The 18,377-nt window shown below is 47.2% G+C and overlaps 1 protein-coding gene across 1 annotated transcript in view; it reads right to left on the bottom strand.

The window, feature by feature from the left end:
- BTAF1 (B-TFIID TATA-box binding protein associated factor 1) overlaps positions 1–17,343 on the bottom strand; it is a 242,387-nt gene extending 225,044 nt beyond the window's left edge. The window contains exons 1-4 of the mRNA XM_085849152.1: positions 17,001–17,343; positions 8,213–8,336; positions 8,005–8,119; positions 2,789–2,932 (exon numbers count right to left, since the gene is read on the bottom strand). Of these exons, the coding sequence (XP_085705278.1) occupies positions 2,789–2,932; positions 8,005–8,119; positions 8,213–8,336; positions 17,001–17,014 (397 nt within the window). The 5' untranslated portion in view covers positions 17,015–17,343. The remainder of the gene's footprint in view (positions 1–2,788; positions 2,933–8,004; positions 8,120–8,212; positions 8,337–17,000) is intronic.
- Between the last annotated feature and the right edge of the window lie 1,034 nt (positions 17,344–18,377).

Here is an 18,377-nt window from a genome sequence, read left to right as displayed (position 1 = left end):
TGGCGAAAAGAAAAAAAGATGAGGAGTATCGTACATTTCAGGACGAATGGGCCGAAGAATTCGCCTTTGTGGAGAGAGCAGGTTCTGTGGTGTGTCTAATTTGCAATGACAAAATTGCATCGATGAAACGGTCGAATATAAAGCGGCACTTCGACACGCGCCATGCTACCTTTGCATCAAAATACCCTGTGGGAGACAGCAGAAAGAAAGCGTGCCAAGAGCTACTGAGCAGAGTGCAAGCCAGCCAGCAGCAACTCCGCGTATGGACCCGGCAAGGTGACTATAATTCCGCCAGCTTTGCTGGATCTTTAGCAATAGTGAGGAACGGAAAACCATTCACAGATGGTGAGTATGCAAAAACGTTCATGCTGGATGTCGCCAATGAACTTTTTGATGATCTTCCGAACAAAGACAAGATAATCAAACGGATACAAGACATGCCTCTGTAGGCAAGAGCTGTTCATGATCGTACCATCATGATGGCAAACCAAGTGGAGGAAACGCAAGTGAAGGACATAAATACAGCGCCGTTCTTTTCCCTGGCTTTGGATGAGTCAACAGACGTAAGCCATTTGTCGCAGTTCAGTGTGATTGCAAGATATGCTGCTGGTGATACACTGCGCGAAGAAAGTCTTGCTGTTCTGCCAATAAAAGGGTCCACAAGAGGTGAGTATTTATTCAAGTCTTTCATGGAGTTCGCTCAAGAAAAAAAAAATCTACCTATGGATAAACTTATCTCAGTGTGTACTGATGGTGCTCCGTGTATGGTGGGGAAAAACAAAGGATTTGTGGCGCTTCTCCGTGAACATGAAAATAGACCCATCCTAAGTTTCCATTGCATTCTACACCAGGAGGCACTTTGTGCTCAGATGTGTGATGGGCAGCTTGGCGAAGTGATGTCGCTGGTCATTCGTGTGATCAACTTTATTGTTGCCCGAGCCTTAAATGGTCACCAGTTTAAAACACTGCTGGATGAAGTTGGAAATAACTATCACGGTCTGCTTTTGCACAGCAATGTGCGTTGGTTGTCAAGAGGGAAGGTGCTTAGCCGTTTTGCAGCTTGCCTGAACGAAATCCGGACTTTCCTTGAAATGAAAGGGATTGAGCATCCTGAGCTAGCCGAAACTGAGTGGCTCCTCAAGTTTTACTATCTCGTGGATATGACTGAACATCTGAACGAGCTCAACGTGAAAATGCAAGGCATTGGAAATACAGTGTTATCCCTTCAACAAGCCGGGTTTGCTTTTGAAAACAAGCTGGAGCTCTTTATCATGGATCTTGAAACAGGTCGTTTACTACATTTTGAAAAACTGAGACAATTTAAAGATGCATGCACAGCAAGTGAGCCCACTCAAAACTTTGATCTCCACCAGTGAGCTGGCTTCACATCCAGTCTCCTACAGTCATTCAAAGCACGCTTTGGAGAATTTCGTGAGCACACTCGTCTTTTTAAGTTCATCACCCATCCAAACGAGTGTTCACTGAACACAGCCGACCTGAGTTATATTCCTGGTGTCTCCGTCAGAGATTTTGAAGCAGAAGTGGCTGACCTGAAGGCCTCAGACATGTGGGTGAATAAGTTCAAGTCACTGAATGAAGATTTGGAAAGAATCGCACGAAAGAAAGCAAAGTTGGCGAGCAAGCACATGTGGACAGAAATGAAAAAAACTTCAACCCGAAGACGAGCTGATTAATTATCAAAACTTGGAACGCGCTTCCTGTCACATACCTCACACTGCAGCGTGTGAGTATTGCTGTATTGACCTTGTTTGGATCTACGTATGCATGTGAGCAGTCATTCTCACATCTTAAAAACATCAAGTCCAACCTACGATCACGTCTAACGGATGAAAGCCTCAACGCTTGCATGAAGCTTAACCTCACCAAGTACCAACCAGACTACAAAGCCATCAGCAAATCCATGCAGCACCAGAAGTCCCATTAATAGTGAGTATTATAACAACATTATTTAAAAGAATAAATTCAGAGGCTTATTATACTCACATTTAGTTGAATTCAGTCTTAAAATATATTATATGGCTCTCACTGAAATAGATTTCCAAATATTTTGCTTTAATGGCTCTCTGAGTCAAAAACGTTCCTGACCCCTGGCCGAGAGAGTAAGAATAAGTTCCCCAGTATGTGATTGCCCCCCCCCCCCCATGATTTTTCCTTATGTTTTGTGTTTCAAGATCGGCAATAAAGGTGGGGAACGCTTCCCTGAAACCACAACCAACGGGCAGAAAGCCCCACCTTCAAAGGTTGACAACCAGCGAAGTCATGCCCTGGAGGCATGATTGATGGGCTTGACGTCAGAAGCTGGCCGAGCAGGAGAACCCCTCTTTTTTCTCTTTTCATTTTCAAGTCTCCCACCACCCTCATCTATCAAATTTGCCCTTTTTTCCTCCAACCCTACATTTTGTGTATTTTGTGTCTCCACCCTGCTGTGTCCCCCCATTTCACCTCTCACCATTGGACTAACAGTCATATTCAGTACATTTGTAAATTTCATTTACAAATGGTGCTTCCAAGCTTCTTCAACAATCCCAGATTTTTCCTGCAGATGCAAAAGTAAACCACGACTCGTCCCCTTCATATTCACGCTCATAAGCCATCATTTGTAGCTTCAGTTCATCCACAATAACCTCCATGGTGCAGTTGCTGTCGGATGGTGTATGTGCTCTTAATCATAACCAAATTTTAGTTGACGGCATGAACATATATGGAGTTTTTTATGTTGAGAACCATACATTATCTTTTCATTAACTGCATGGAGCTGCACACTCACCTTTGTCTTCACTGACATCAAACTCGGAGCCAGTCGAGCCCACGAGAGAAGTTCCACGTTGTAGCAACTGAAAGATGTCAAACCTGCTGAATCTCAAATGATCCTCATAGTCCCTCTCTGAAGCAGGGGTCACTGAAAGGCTCTCTGCACACAACCGCACAAACAAATGAACACAGGGTGTGCACACTGCAGGAAGAAACTAATGAATAAAATAAACATCTTACGATATGTGTTCGACAAGAGAGTTTACTCCATCTCCTCACAGCATCTCTTCTGCACTAACTTCCTCACGTATGGCTCACAGAAGAAACAGGCAATAGGTGAGGCTCACGGAAGAGGAACGTGACAGGAGGGAGAAGGCGACGGAGTCACCATTAGGGCAACTTACTTTCTCATTATACGGATTCAGATTATATATCTCACGAAGAAAAGTATTCACCCCCAGTGACGGAAAAGGTGAAGTTAATTCATCAGTTTAAATGGACTTAAAAAAAGGTTAATAAGCCTGGTGTTGGCTTAATGGTTAAAGTGGCTGGCTTAAAATCCGAGGGTCTTGAGTTTGAGCCCCCGTCATGCCGTTAAATAAATCCTCGTGGGTTGAATCAGCCTGTCATCCCTCAAAGGTCGGCAAAATGAGCATCACCTTACTGGCAACAGGGGCACTGCATTCGCGGCACAGCCGCGCTTCCAGATAATGATGCAACCAGCAGTCACAGGCTGAATACGAAACAACAACAACAAAAGGCTGTGTTGCACTCTTGGTTTGAAAAGAGGGCAAAATAAGATTTGACATCAGTATTATTACCTCTGCCACTGAAGGTGAACGAAGGTTATATTTTCACACTGGTCTGTTTGTTTGTTACTTGCTAAATCGAAGATTCGTAAGTATATTGGTTAGTCTGGTGAGACCTTTGCATCGGATTTCCGGATGGACGGACGGTTGTTCTTTGCAGATTATGCGGTTTTTACATTGTGAGATGCTCACCATAACTCAGGAAGTGCGTCTGATATTTAAACGATGAACGTGGTCATCATTGGTTACATATTTATCAGTATGCCGCCCTGATGAGGGCAACAAGCCCGAAATCCGGATAGGATGCTCGGCGTGATATTTAACTGATGTTGATCATGTAATCTTTGTCTGTTTGACAGAGTCGCCGGGCTGAGGGTGATGCTTTGGTGACGGACTTTGTCCAATGGAGATCGGGAGAGTGCTCATCACACTCCCCATGTTTCGATATATATATATATATAGTTAAAGATCAATAATATATACCGCATAATGGGAAATGTTGTCAAGTTTGAAATGTGGTGAGGTAACTGAAATTAAATAAGTGTCGGGTTACTGTGGTAAAAGGCACTTGTGCAGCTGTAAGCTGCCAGGCTGGGCACTAAAGAGTGTAGAAGTAATGGAATGTCAAGGTTAGTGCTAAAAAAGAAAGTACGTGGGGGGGTTATATCCAAGTGGCTGGACAAATAACTCGATACAAAGCTGTGTTTCGGCTCATGTGTCTGAGTCATCGTGACAACTATACTCCCCCAAGAAAGAGGACAGACTTCGGGGGTGGGGGGGAGAGTTATTATCTTGAACACGTGATTTACAGAGACGAGGCATGCAGACACCTTAATGCCAGGCCTCCAAGTGACCTTGTGTGAGACACAATAAAAAGACAGGCAAAGAGCCATGCAATTTAGGAGGACGCAATTGAGAAGCAACAGTTGGGTGCGCGACACGTCCCAGCTGAATTTCATTTTTAGAACCAGGCTCAAACAGTGAAGGGGGTACCAAGTGTTGCACGCTAACCACAACTGGTGCTGCAACTCCAAACCCCTGACTCAAGAACCAGCTGCACCTCTGCGGATGCTGATCGATCTTATCTGCTGGCATGTTGGGTTCTCAATGAGCTTATTGCCCTTGCTGGTGTCTTGGAGACAACATCCAAGCAGGCATTTCCTTTCTGGTCATGTTGAAAAGGCAAAGGGCCTGTGTTCCCCTTCTCGCTCTTCAGCACTGTCGATCTGCAGTGTTGTCTTTAAAGGTGAATAGTGGACTCGGTTCCATCTGCTTTCTTCAGTGATACCAAGATCACCCTCTGGGGACTTGCAACGTGACCGGCCGGTCAGACTTTAACATGTGCGCACTCAAGTTGTGTCTCGGAGGATCAAAGTCCACGACTCGCCTTTAGTCCACTAGGTTGCTTCAAAACATGTCCACAACCAAATTTGACATCAATTCATATGCTGCTGGAGTTTTATCAAGAACTGGGTACATGAGATAAGTTACTAACTTGGAAGTCACGAGTTAATTCAAAACCGCATTGAAACCTATTATGTGCATGTAACTTTGGGGAGCTTTAAAAGCATTGAGTGGTTCTTTTAAAATCATTGTTCAGGGATGCTTTTAAATAGTATTGGTGTGTGAAAGGTAGACAGTGGGGATTTATAAGTGGCTAATTAAATATCCGTCCATTTCGTGTCATACGTTGGTTTCACCTGTTAAACAATAGATGGGACATATTGTTGCGAATCTGGAAGCCATGAGCACACAACATTCAGGTCCTATAGCTGTTATTTTGATAAGTGAATGTGGATAGATAGCTCCCTTTCCCTAGTCTAAGAGGTGAATAAATGTACATGCGCTGTGAGTTACTTTGATAGTCAGGGTTTTCTTTCATTTTTACACCCCTCATAACTACGACAATGCCAGCATCACCTTCACCTCGCTCTGGCCGACACCATGTCCGACGTGTGTCAGCACATACGTGGGCTGAGCTCACGTAGAATACAGTTCCTCTGGCTGTTTGGTGGGCGGAGCCCATGCAGAATAATATTCCTCTGCCTGTTTGGTGGGCGGAGTTCAAGGAGGAGCCTCACGGCGGCCTTCGACCAATCAGCGTGCTACGGGTGGGATGACGGCCGCTCAGCCAATCAGATCCCGCGACAGGGAGAAAGGGTTCTGCGTGACGTCACCATTACCCCGGCCAATCGACGGACTTGCCGCTCGTTTTGGCCAATGACAGGGCGACGAGGGATTCTGCGTGCCAAAACCGTCCAGTGAGGGAAAGCGAGGAGGGCGGAGGCGTACCCCCCCCCCCCCCAGAGACAGGGTGAATAAGGGTGCGATTCGGACCACCAAGAGAGCTTGAGAGACACCATCCCCCACAAGAACCGCAGGGGTTGCGCGCCGTTTCTCTGTCAGCGAACAAGAAGAGCAGAGCTCGAGCTTGAGAGACACCATCCCCCACCAGAGCCTCAAGCGTTGCGCGCCGTGTCTGTCGGCGAACGAGAGCTCGAGATTGGGAGATCCTGCCGCCAACAGAACCACAAGGGGTGCACACCGTCTCTCCGAAGGGTGCAGAGGAGAGGTTTGGTTGCCAGGACGAGCGCCGAGCGGAGCTCAGGAGGGTGATCGCGGCTAGCTGGTGTCTGGATTCGGCTAGCCTCTCGCTGGTGCCCGGTTCGAATCAGCTCGAAGACCACACGAGGTGGACAGGTCCGAGGCAGGCTCTGGTCTTCAGCTCGCCTTTCCATCCGAGCTGGAGGCCTCAATAAAGGCTGTGGCCACCTTTTCTTTTGTGTGCGTGTGTGTGTTTGTGGCGCCAGTCTAGTAAGTAATAAATTGTTAAGTGCCTTGTTGTACATACGTGCATCTCTATATTCGGATAACTCTGCTTCTTGCGTGCCCCCCCCGCCCCGCCCCCATTATAAATAAACCCATGTGTTCAATGTATCAGTTCGTTGCTGTTTCCTTCCATTGGCTTAGCGTGATGAGTGTTGGAGAATTAGCCAGGCCGTTGTTGCCGCTGTAAAGGGACATTTGGACCGACGGAAGCTCGGTGACCGTCCGCTCGGGTCGCACACGGTTTGAGCACGCTCGCGGCTCGTTCCATACGAGCGCCGTCGAGGATGAATATTCCCCGGTAGTTTGGACGACATGGGTATTTAGGTAAATTGAAATTGACAATCGACCCTACCCCACGTGGTCGACCTATTGGCGAACTTCGGACCAATAAGGGACCCGTCGGCTCCGGAGTTATCCGGGGTGACGACCTATAAATTCCAGGTGATCGGTGGAGCCGAATTCTACTGCTCCATCTAGGGGTCGTGCTCATCGCCGATACCCGGCCCTGCAACAATATTACATATTGATGTCCATAAAGCTTTTCTACCACGCTCCCTTCTGGGTAATTGATGTACTCGCGTTGGTGGAGAGACAGAGAGACAGAAAGACAGACAGACAAATGCCGAAGCAGCTTCTTGAGAAAGGGTTATACTGGGTGGTTTGCCATTGCCTTCTCAGCAGTAGTTCAGGCAGGAATTTGGCCACGGTGCCGACGATAGCTCTACGGCTCTTAGCAAAGGGCACCGTGGGGATCTTAAACGCCCACCAACTAACATCGATAGATGGGCCGTCCAACTTAACATCCATCCGAGGAACGGCACGCACACACTGATGAATCATCCTGCCTGTGAAACACTGGTATGACAAACAAGCCCAGGAGAGACAGCTTGGAGGTGAGTGTACGTATCAGGAAACCATCCTGTCAGCCCAGGCCGCATCTCAATGCAGTTAATAATAAACAAACTGTGATCCCATGTTGTGTATAGACGTTTAAAATGCATCTCGTTTGCCATCACGCATTTGTTCCGGTTAAATGTTGAGCTTTGCGTGCTTGCGGAGCTTTTTAAACGCAGCACGGGAAGCGGCTGCCGGAAACGTGATACGGCCAAACACATGAACGCACGAACGCACACCACAGTTCACATGATATAGTAGATTCTGAGAATTCAACATGCATGTGTAAATTATTTCATATATACTACAGGTAGATATTCATGATGAATCGATCAGAGGGGTAAGGACCCAAACACAGCACCTGTGAACCATAAAATAGAACACACAAGGTCACATCTGCATTCTGACTGCAATGTTTGATCCTATTTCAATTTTAAAACATTTCAAAAACTCAACGTTATCCGTCGTATGTGCTGTAAAGCAAGGTGATGTTTTTATGGTTTCATAACTGATGACTTGGGGCCCATTACTTCGAACACCAGCACCTTCTGCATTAGGTCCAATTCATACATAAAAAGGCACATCACCGCTAACTGTATTGTATTCCAAGTTGACATTACATATATCAACTTGCTTGGAATAAAAGTACAAGCAATGGCAAATGTATAATGAGATTCCCTCTCCAAATCACAACAGGAACCTGATTTGGACTTCGGTGGAGGTTTCCATTGGCAGACATGTTTCACAATCGCCTCGATCGCCTGTCCCGCTGCTATGCGTGTATCCCAGCTCTGGCTGTGTAAATATGTCAGCACCTGTTGCAACGAACAAGTGACACCTTGTGAAATCTTCAGGAACAGCGACGCGAAATATACAGTTACATTATGGTCACCACAACAAGAGTCCACCTTGGCGAGCAAATTGTGCAATTCATGTGGATGCAGTCGTTGCACTTCCCCCAGCTGCTGGGCAGCAGCTTTCCTCGTCACGGGTGTGGTGCCCGTGTCCAGCAGAACGAACAGCCTCTCCAGCCTGCATACAGAGGGTTCCACACTCGACTAGCCTTCCCCAGCTGTTTACATATCAAGTTTATCAAAAAAGCAAAACAATGGACATTAAAACGAGAAGGGCACTCTTCGACGTCGTCAGATATGCTTCTGCCCACATTACTACATCATTATACATGCTTGTACCAATTTTGATTTAAATCCCTGAACCCAGATTCAAAATATTAAATAATTCTGGCTGCCAGACCATGCATCCGATGAGGTTGAAATTTAAAACACGTATTCCACATGACTACTAGATCATAATTGTGACATTTCACGTCGATTGATGAAGCGGTTCAAGAGAAAGATGTTTTTAAAGACTTTTTGTTCAATCCAAGATGCCTGCCAGACCATGTGACCTTGTAATTATTCATGAACACCCTGGTATTCCCAAGGATTGGGGAACTTGTGAGTGAAGTTTCCCCTCGATCTGTCAAGCCGTTCTGGAAAATAAGATTTTAAAATGTTTATTCTTCAGACAAATCATAGCTGCCAAACCACGTGACCTGTGACGTCATCGGTAGAGAAGTTTTTGTTTCTCATGGATAATTATAATCGATCATACCTGTAAAGTTTCGCCTTGAACCGTTCAGCAGTTTCTGAAGAGGTTTTTGAAGGTTTTTATGTTGAAATCAATTTTTAAAAAAGGGCTGTCAAACTGCGTGATCGATGATGTCATCAACTTTGGCCTTTGGCCAAAAATTTTCATACTGATCGGATAAAGCGTTCCACGGATACAATTATGACATTAAAAAAAAAAAATCACCACCACACTCGTTCCCCATGAGGCGTACTTGCTATGTTTGCGATGTGCCAAGGGTTATTTTTTTTCCCATGGAGCGGTTTTGGAGATGCAGCAGTCCAAAGTATTTCCTTTGTTCCAACATGGCAGCCACACCACGTGACCTATGACATCATAATCATTAAAACATTCCACACGAGTAGTCATACCTGCGGTAAAAATTTGGTCAATCGGATAAGCGGTTGCAGGTTCCATCTTTATGGATTCAACTACATAATACATAAACCAAACTGAACATAAGTTTGGGGTCACACTTTGGCATTTTTCAGGATCAAATGGAACAAGTATGATTGTTTTTTCCTGCTCATCAATTACTGCGTTTCAATCCCTCAGAAAATAGCATCCTTTTACAGATACATTTTATTACTCTTACCATCTCTCTTCCTTTTGTTATATAAAACAGAGTACTTGCTTTTAAATTAAAACTGCGATATAAGAAATTGATTAGCTGTTGATGCCACGATGTATTCAGCTTGCTCTAATGTTTCCCATGGATAAAACTTTGGGCCATTTCTCCAGTTTATATCTGAGAAGCCCAACATCTTGCAACTATCATCCAAATCCTCCTGGAGATGTCAGATATTAAGCTTAGAGATTATTTCCAAGCACTGCCATTTCAGGCAAATACAACCAGGACAGTAGTATTACGGTAGCCTAAGATAGCTAGCTACCATTGAAGAACACCACTTGATACGTCGCCTCAGATTGCCATATATACTGTTACCACGATTCTGGACATCGGTCATTCTGAAAATGAGCAACCCAGATCCCCAAGCATTCTTCACCTCAATGCACAGGTATAATACAAGAAAATAAATAATCGTCAGACTCGATGGTACACTTACTGTTAAACAGTCCAGTTTGGGTTCAAATACATGGCAACCATAAAGAGGTACATTTGCATTTGAGACGATGCTGCATCACAAAATGTGCCTTCCTTCAGATAGACTTTAAGCCAGGTGTTCCATCCACGACGATGTTGGACATTAAATATCACACTACAAGTTTTAGGAAAAGTGAGTCAATGTCATCACCCTGAATAAATTACTAACTGCTGCTAATTGAACATCAGGTCTCACCAGTGGGTTAATAAGACTTGCAAAGGAAAACATTCTTCAGGTGACCCAACAAGGTGAGATCAATTACCTTCACTACCAAAAGTGGACAGACGTTGTTTTCACCTGTGTCTGTCGCTGTCTGTGAGAAAGATATCTCCAAAAGTTTGGTTGGATTTGGACGAAACTTGGTGGACAGGTTGGGAAAATGACGAGGACGAATAACCGATATTTGGGTGAAGATCTGGAAACAGATCCAACAATGCCAATTTTTAAAGTGCTTCTTCACGATTAAAAGATGAGACCAAAAACTACATATCGCAGGATATCTCAATGTCAGATCAGGTGAGATTAGATGTGCGACTTGCTACAGGTACCATGCAAACCTATACCAACCTTTTCCATGGTCGGGTTGTCGGTGACTAAACCGTCTCCCCCACCAGGTTTTCTTGGTGTGGAGGGTGTGTGGATATGGACACCCAACAGGATTAAAAACAAAACCTGTCAAAGGGCGGAGGAGCTCCTTGTGAGCCAACGGCCATCCATATCTAGTGCCCAACTGTGTCTGTGGACGTCCTCCTGCAGTTGGGTTACTTCTTACTAGGAGGTTGGTGGCAGGATTTGCACTCCGCCACCGAAAAATCCTTCATTCCGCAAAACATACTAAAAGCATTTTCTTTAAATCTGAAAACCCACTCCGTGGGAGTACCAGTGAGGTACTGCTCTGAGAAGCTTCCCTTCGCAGGGCAGCTCACCGGATGACGGGATTGGGGCAAAGCCTTCGGGACCCTCAATCGTTGACGACAGGAGGGAAACCACGGGGTAACCTTCTCGGGTCAGATTGTGGTGGTGTGTGTCAGTGGTGCTGAGGTGTCGTCCACCAGACGGCGGTCTCCTTGGGTTAACCTGAGGCGGTCCCTTCGGGTGAGTGCCTGGAATGTCCTATCCCGAAGAAAGGATGATCACCTGTCTGTTATTATCTGAGCTTAAGCATTTGGACATCGGTATTGCAGCACTTTCTGAGGTTCCGACACCGGTTGTGGCGAGATCATGGCGGGTGCTTTCACCTACGATTGGCATGGTCACCTGATGGTTACCATGACCAAGGAGTTGCTGTAGTTGTGTCCAATAAGCAGACTCCAATGATAATTGAGGTAACACCAGTCAACGAGTGCATTATGAGACTAAGGATTCATCACTCCTTCGGTGTCATTTCCCTGATCTCTGTTTATGCTCCGACTGAGGCGAGTGATCTCACCATGAAGGACACATTCTATGCCACGCTCGAGTCTGTGGTTGATCAGTGCCCCAGGCAAGATACTCTTCTAGTCTTCGAGGATTTCAATGCATCGACTGGAACTGATAGGGATGGTGATGAGACATATGTTGGTCCCCATGGGTCTGGAACTGTGAACCTGAAGAGCACCAAGTTCCTTGACTTTGCAAGAAGTCAAAGACTTAGGGTGGCTGGTTCATGGTTTCACCACCCACAGGCTCATTGCCGGACATGGTATTCCAACGCTGGGGGTGTGGCAAAGAAGATTGACCATGTGTTTGTTGATGGTCCCTGGAGGATGATCCAGAACTGCAGGGTCTACCGGAGTGCTCAATTTCTCAATACTGACCACAGGCTTGTTGTAGCAACTCTTAAGTTGCAGCATAAATCCAGAAGAATGATACCATCCCAGCCGACGTTGGATGTTGGCATGCTCAAGGATGAGAGGGTAGCTGAGGAGTGTGTGAACAGAACAGACCGAGTGGAGATTTAGGGGTCTGGGTGTTTTGGGGGATCTTGAAGAGTTGTGAAGTGCCTTCAAGACCACTATCCTTGATGTTGCCAGGAGATGTCTTGGAACTCACCGGAAGGCGAATAGAAGAATAATTTTGTCTCTTAAGGGACACTGGATACCATTGACCAGAGTTGCAGGGCCAGGCTTAATGGTAGATTCACTGGATGTGATGTCGTGTCTGCCTTCCGCGGTAAAGGGAAGAAAACTGCATGGCAGACTTGGAACGTCTTTGATGACGTTTCTGAAACATTGACCAATGTCAGCCAACATCCAACATTGATTCGTGATCTTGACTTTTTTTTTTTTTCAAATTTTTCAAAATTTGGATTTTCAAATGGCCAATCAGGCAGATTTGATTGGTATCCCCTGGAGAACAAATATGCCAAATTTGATGCTTGTATCATCATTTGCACGATTCCTCTCAAAAATTGCTGTTATCTGCCCCACTATCTCTGGAAAGGGAAGGGTGATCGGCAAGACTGCAACAACTATTGAGGGGTGATGCTGCTCTCAGTGCCGGGCAAGGTCTTTGCTCAGACATATAATTCTTGATAGGGTTCGTCACCATCTGCTTGAGTTACAGCGGCCAGAGCAATCAGGCTTCACACCAAAGAGGTCAACGATTGACCATGTCCTTGCTCTTCTGGGCCCCACCGAACGCAGATGAGAGTTTGGGCAGGGGCTGCTTGCAGCCTTTGTTGATCTCTGTAAAGCGTTCGATTCAGTGAATCGGGATGCCCTGTGGAGGATTCTTGGTCTTCGTGGGGTGCCACCAAAACTGATCGATCTGATGTCTGAACTATACTCTGGTACTGAGAGTGCTGTGAGATGTGGTTGTACCATCTCTGACTTATTATCCCGCCCCCCGGAGGGAGGGAGCGGGATATTGTAATCGGCCGGTTTGTTACTTGATGAAATCTATGATTTTGTCAAGTATGTTGGTCGGTTCAGTTTGTGTGTTTGTGTGTTTGTGTGTTTGTGTGTTTGTGTGTTTGTGTGTTTGTGTGTTTGTGTATGTGTGTGTGTGTGTGTGTGTACGTCTCGCTCTAAAGGTCGCATTTCGAGTCGGAATGTCATGGAACTTCACCAATGGACTTATTGGCCACCAGAATAAAACCCTAGAACTTTTAGCATGTCAAGGTCAAAGGTCAAGGTCAGGAAAAATTCCTGAAAATCGCGAAAATCCGTATCTTTTAGTATGGGCCGATTTTCAAAAATTCATGTCTCCGCCAAATCTTAACGGATTCCTTTCAAATTTGAAACACTGACGTAGGAGGGGAGTATCTTTGACTGGATTAAAAATTGGTCACATCCGTTACGGATTACGGAGGTGACAGGTATTTTAATTTAACATGGTAAGTGCTATCTACGGTTTTTCATGGTAGTCATGATCACTTATGAATTTCGTCAAGTCCTGGCCCGATGGGCCATTTTTATTTGTTTGTCTGTCAGCAACTTTATGGCAAAACGGCTTTAGCAACCACTATGAAATTCAATCCACAGGTGGGCAATGAACCTTGGACGACCCCATTAACTTTTGAGTCCAATTGGATCAAAGGTCAAGGTCAAGGTCACGAAAAGATCAAAATCGTTTTTCGCTCATAACTTCATCAAAAATGATCTGATTTACTTCAAACTAAGCTTATAGTGAACCTTATTCTATTTGTCACTTATAATCCTTCCCATTCTTATCGTGAAAAATGCATATTTGTGAAGATCGGTAGGGTCTGAAGTTTTGGGGGTCATGGTCATCGGTCAAAATTACAAATTTTCCATTAAAACTAAAACATGGTTACGAAAATACAACTTTACGGGAAAACGACTGGCTCAAACACTGTCAAATTGCATCCACAGGTGGGTAATGAACCTCGGACAACCCCATTAACTTTTGGGTCCAATTAGGTCAAAGGTCAAGGTCAGGTCACGAAAAGGTCAAAATCGTTTTTCGCTCATAACTTTGTCAAAAATTGTTCAATTGACTTCAAACTAAGACTAAAATATTCCTTATAATCAACATTCAGGTTTAGGATGTCTCAAATATAAATTTGATCCCCAAAATAACTTTATGCCTTAAATGGGTGGGATTTGTTGTGCTTGGCACCACTTGTTTCCAGTTGTTACTAGAGTTCATCAGGGGTGTGTATTGGCCCCACACTTTTCAGCACTTGTGTGGACTGGATTATTTCGAGTTAAACTTTTTTCCCCCGTTTTGACCCCTGTGACCATCAGTCCCAAAACCCTGGGGCACGAGTCAGGGGTCAAATCCAAAAACCGTAACAAATATCATGTGTCCCCCAATGTAGATTGCATATACAAAGCTTAATTGGAATTCCAGCATGCTGCCGTGCAGGCCTCCTCACCGAGCACGCTGCCGTGCAGGCCTCCTCACCGAGCACGCTGCCGTGCAGGCCTCCTCACCGAGCACGCTGCCGTGCAGGCCTCCTCACCGAGCACGCTGCCGTGCAGGACTCCTCACCGAGCACGCTGCCGTGCAGGACTCCTCACCGAGCACGCTGCCGTGCAGGACTCCTCACCGAGCACGCTGCCGTGCAGGACTCCTCACCGAGCACGCTGCCGTGCAGGACTCCTCACCGAGCACGCTGCCGTGCAGGACTCCTCACCGAGCACGCTGCCGTGCAGGACTCCTCACCGAGCACGCTGCCGTGCAGGACTCCTCACCGAGCACGCTGCCGTGCAGGACTCCTCACCGAGCACGCTGCCGTGCAGGACTCCTCACCGAGCACGCTGCCGTGCAGGACTCCTCACCGAGCACGCTGCCGTGCAGGACTCCTCACCGAGCACGCTGCCGTGCAGGACTCCTCACCGAGCACGCTGCCGTGCAGGACTCCTCACCGAGCACGCTGCCGTGCAGGACTCCTCACCGAGCACGCTGCCGTGCAGGACTCCTCACCGAGCACGCTGCCGTGCAGGACTCCTCACCGAGCACGCTGCCGTGCAGGCCTCCTCACCGAGCACGCTGCCGTGCAGGCCTCCTCACCGAGCACGCTGCCGTGCAGGCCTCCTCACCGAGCACGCTGCCGTGCAGGCCTCCTCACCGAGCACGCTGCCGTGCAGGCCTCCTCACCGAGCACGCTGCCGTGCAGGACTCCTCACCGAGCACGCTGCCGTGCAGGACTCCTCACCGAGCACGCTGCCGTGCAGGACTCCTCACCGAGCACGCTGCCGTGCAGGACTCCTCACCGAGCACGCTGCCGTGCAGGACTCCTCACCGAGCACGCTGCCGTGCAGGACTCCTCACCGAGCACGCTGCCGTGCAGGACTCCTCACCGAGCACGCTGCCGTGCAGGACTCATCATCCAGCATGCTCTCTTACCTTTCAGGCCTCATCATCCAGCATGCTCTCTTACCTTTCAGGCCTCATCATCCAGCATCCTCTACCTTTCAGGCCTCATCATCCAGCATCCTCTCCTACCTTTCAGGCCTCATCATCCAGCATCCTCTCCTACCTTTCAGGCCTCATCATCCATCATCCTCTCCTACCTTCAAGGCCTCATCATCCATCATCCTTTCCTACCTTTCAGGCCTCATCATCCAGCATGCTCTCTTACCTTTCAGGACTCATCATCCTCTCCTACCTTTCAGGCCTCATCATCCATCATCTCTCCTACGTTTCAGGCCTCATCATCCATCATCCATCATCCTCTTGTACCTTTCAGGCCTCATCATCAAGCATGCTCTCTTACCTTTCAGGCCTCATTATCAATCATCCTCTCCTACCTTTCAGGCCTCATCATCCAGCATGCTCTCTTACCTTTCAGGACTCATCATCCTCTCCTACCTTTCAGGCCTCATCATCCATCATCCTCAAGCATGCTCTCTTACCTTTCAGGCCTCATCATCAATCATCCTCTCCTACCTTTCAGGCCTCATCATCAATCATCCTCTCCTACGTTTCAGGCCTCATCATCCAGCATCCTCTCGTACCTTTCAGGCCTCATCCATCCATCATCCTCGCACCTTTCAGGCGTCCTCATCCTCTCACCTTTCAGGCCTCATCATCCATCATCCTCTCCTACCTTTCAGGACTCATCATCCTCTCCTACCTTTCAGGCCTCATCATCCATCATCCTCAAGCATGCTCTCTTACCTTTCAGGCCTCATCATCCATCATCCTCTCCTACCTTTCAGGCCTCATCATCCATCATCCTCTCCTACGTTTCAGGCCTCATCATCCAGCATCCTCTCGTACCTTTCAGGCCTCATCCATCCATCATCCTCGCACCTTTCAGGCGTCCTCATCCATCATCCTCTCACCTTTCAGGCCTCATCATCCATCATCCTCTCGTACCTTTCAGGCCTCATCATCCATCATCCTTTCCTACCTTTCAGGCCTCATCATCCATCATCCTCTCGTATCTTTCAGGCCTCATCATCCATTATCGTACCATTTCAGCCTCGATAAGTTTCCTCCACTGCTCTCTTTGTAATTAAGATAGAGGAAGAGGAAGAGCATATGTGGATGTGGATGTGGATGAAGAGGTAAGACAGAGGAATGTGGACGCAGGGACACGCTGCTCCAGGTATGCCCCCATACCTGGCTTGACCTTAAGAGGGTAAAAGTAGTCTTCCCTCTTCTCTTCCAATAATTACTCCATTGCCCGGAATCGAGGAGGAACATGTAAATTACAGCTTTATTAAACAGGTTCGGTTTGTGAGGTTCAAATCCACATTAACATCATACGACATATTTCGTGTTGGCGGTGTCCTCCCTCGTATCCTCCAAGTATCGTGTCGGGACGTCAGGACACCGTGTCTCGTCCGAGAGGAGACTTCGCGACACGTTCCTCCATCAGGACAGAGAGTGAACGGAGTTCGGGAAACAAAACGACAACTAACTACCATAACTAACTACCAAAACTACCATAACTAACCACCAAAACAGAGCATCATCGTTCGGATTATCGTCGCGACTGGTTCAAAAGACAAAACCCGAACCGCGTCCTCGATTCGGTACAAATCACACGACTCGTCCGTCCCACCTGGATAGCGCCATGAGGCCGACACCGGAACCCGGCTTCACGACGGACGGCGGCAGGGCGGACACCGAGCCGAGAGCGGACCGACTGGGAACGACGGGACGGGCCACAGGTCCCGGCGAGTCTTCAATGGACGGACCTTTCACAAAGCACGGCCCTTCATTACCGTGCACGGCCGTGTCAGATCATCGGCAAGACGCGTTCAAACGAAACCGTAAACGATCCAACCGTCAGGACGCAGCACGTCCGCGGATAAAACCCCCAAAAGAGGGAAAATGATGAATTTCACGGGAAAAAAGCGAAGCCTCGAGCGTGTATTTATATGAGGAGCCATCTTGCTTTTAAGTGTGTGGCTCGGTTACATCGGCCTCTGTGGTTGGTCTTTCTCGTACGCATCTCAGCCAATCAGGTGCGAGCTTTATGCCTTACGTCACTCACAGTACGGGCCATCACAACAAGGCGTGTGACGTTCTTTAGTTACGCGTGACGTCATTTACTTACGCGTGACGTAATTTTGTGGACGTGATGCGTGCCTTTGTGAACGTGGGAGTGAGACGCGCATCCACGTGATGGTTGACGTAAAGTTAAAGCGGAGAATTTCGACGCCAGTTTGTTACTCTTTCGCTCACTTGGTCTTGGAACGTCCATTCAGGGATCTGATGGGATGGCGGCGCCGTCTGTCCGTAAACGCTTACAACTTCCCCAAAACTGCTCCTGGGATTTTAACCAAACTTGCCTGTTCTGTTCGTGCCGATGGGAGCTTGGCTGCCGGTCTACCGGTACGCTGGTACTCATGGCGCCGACCTCAGAAGGATGACAGGCCGAGTCAACCCCACCTGGTGTTAATTCAACGGTTAAGAGACTTGAACTCCGGACCCTGGTATCCGAAGCTTACCACCATAACCGCAAATCCAACACCAGGCTACCAAACTTGTCGAAAATGATTTTTGGGATGTTGAAACTCAAGTTTGCTTACACATTGAAAAAAACTCAGGATCTAAGGGGATCTGAGGGGGTCTAAGGGGGTCTACCCACCGGGAATCAAATTGGGTCCCAGGTTTGACCCCCAAAATATATATTTTATTTCTTCTCCGAAACTACACAGGCAATTTTGATGAGACTTGACCACAGCCTTCATCACCTGTGACGCACCAAAGTTTGTTCATGGTATTAAAAAAAATCGTGGTTTAAGGGGGTGGACGGGGGTGCCCCCCAAAATATGTATTTTCTTTCTTCGCCGAAACTACACACACACTTTTGATGAGACTTGACCACAGCCTTCATCACCTGTGACGCACCAAAGTTTGTTCATGGTATTAAAAAAAATCGTGGTTTAAGGGGGTGGACGGGGGTGCCCCCCAAAATATGCATTTTCTTTCT

The sequence above is a fragment of the Eptatretus burgeri genome, chromosome 12 (assembly GCF_056783735.1).
Source record: "Eptatretus burgeri isolate ZD-2024b chromosome 12, Ebu_testis_v1, whole genome shotgun sequence".
Classification (NCBI taxonomy): domain Eukaryota; kingdom Metazoa; phylum Chordata; class Myxini; order Myxiniformes; family Myxinidae; genus Eptatretus; species Eptatretus burgeri.
Note: the sequence above shows the minus strand (reverse complement) of the source record. Positions and strands in the feature narration are given on the sequence as shown.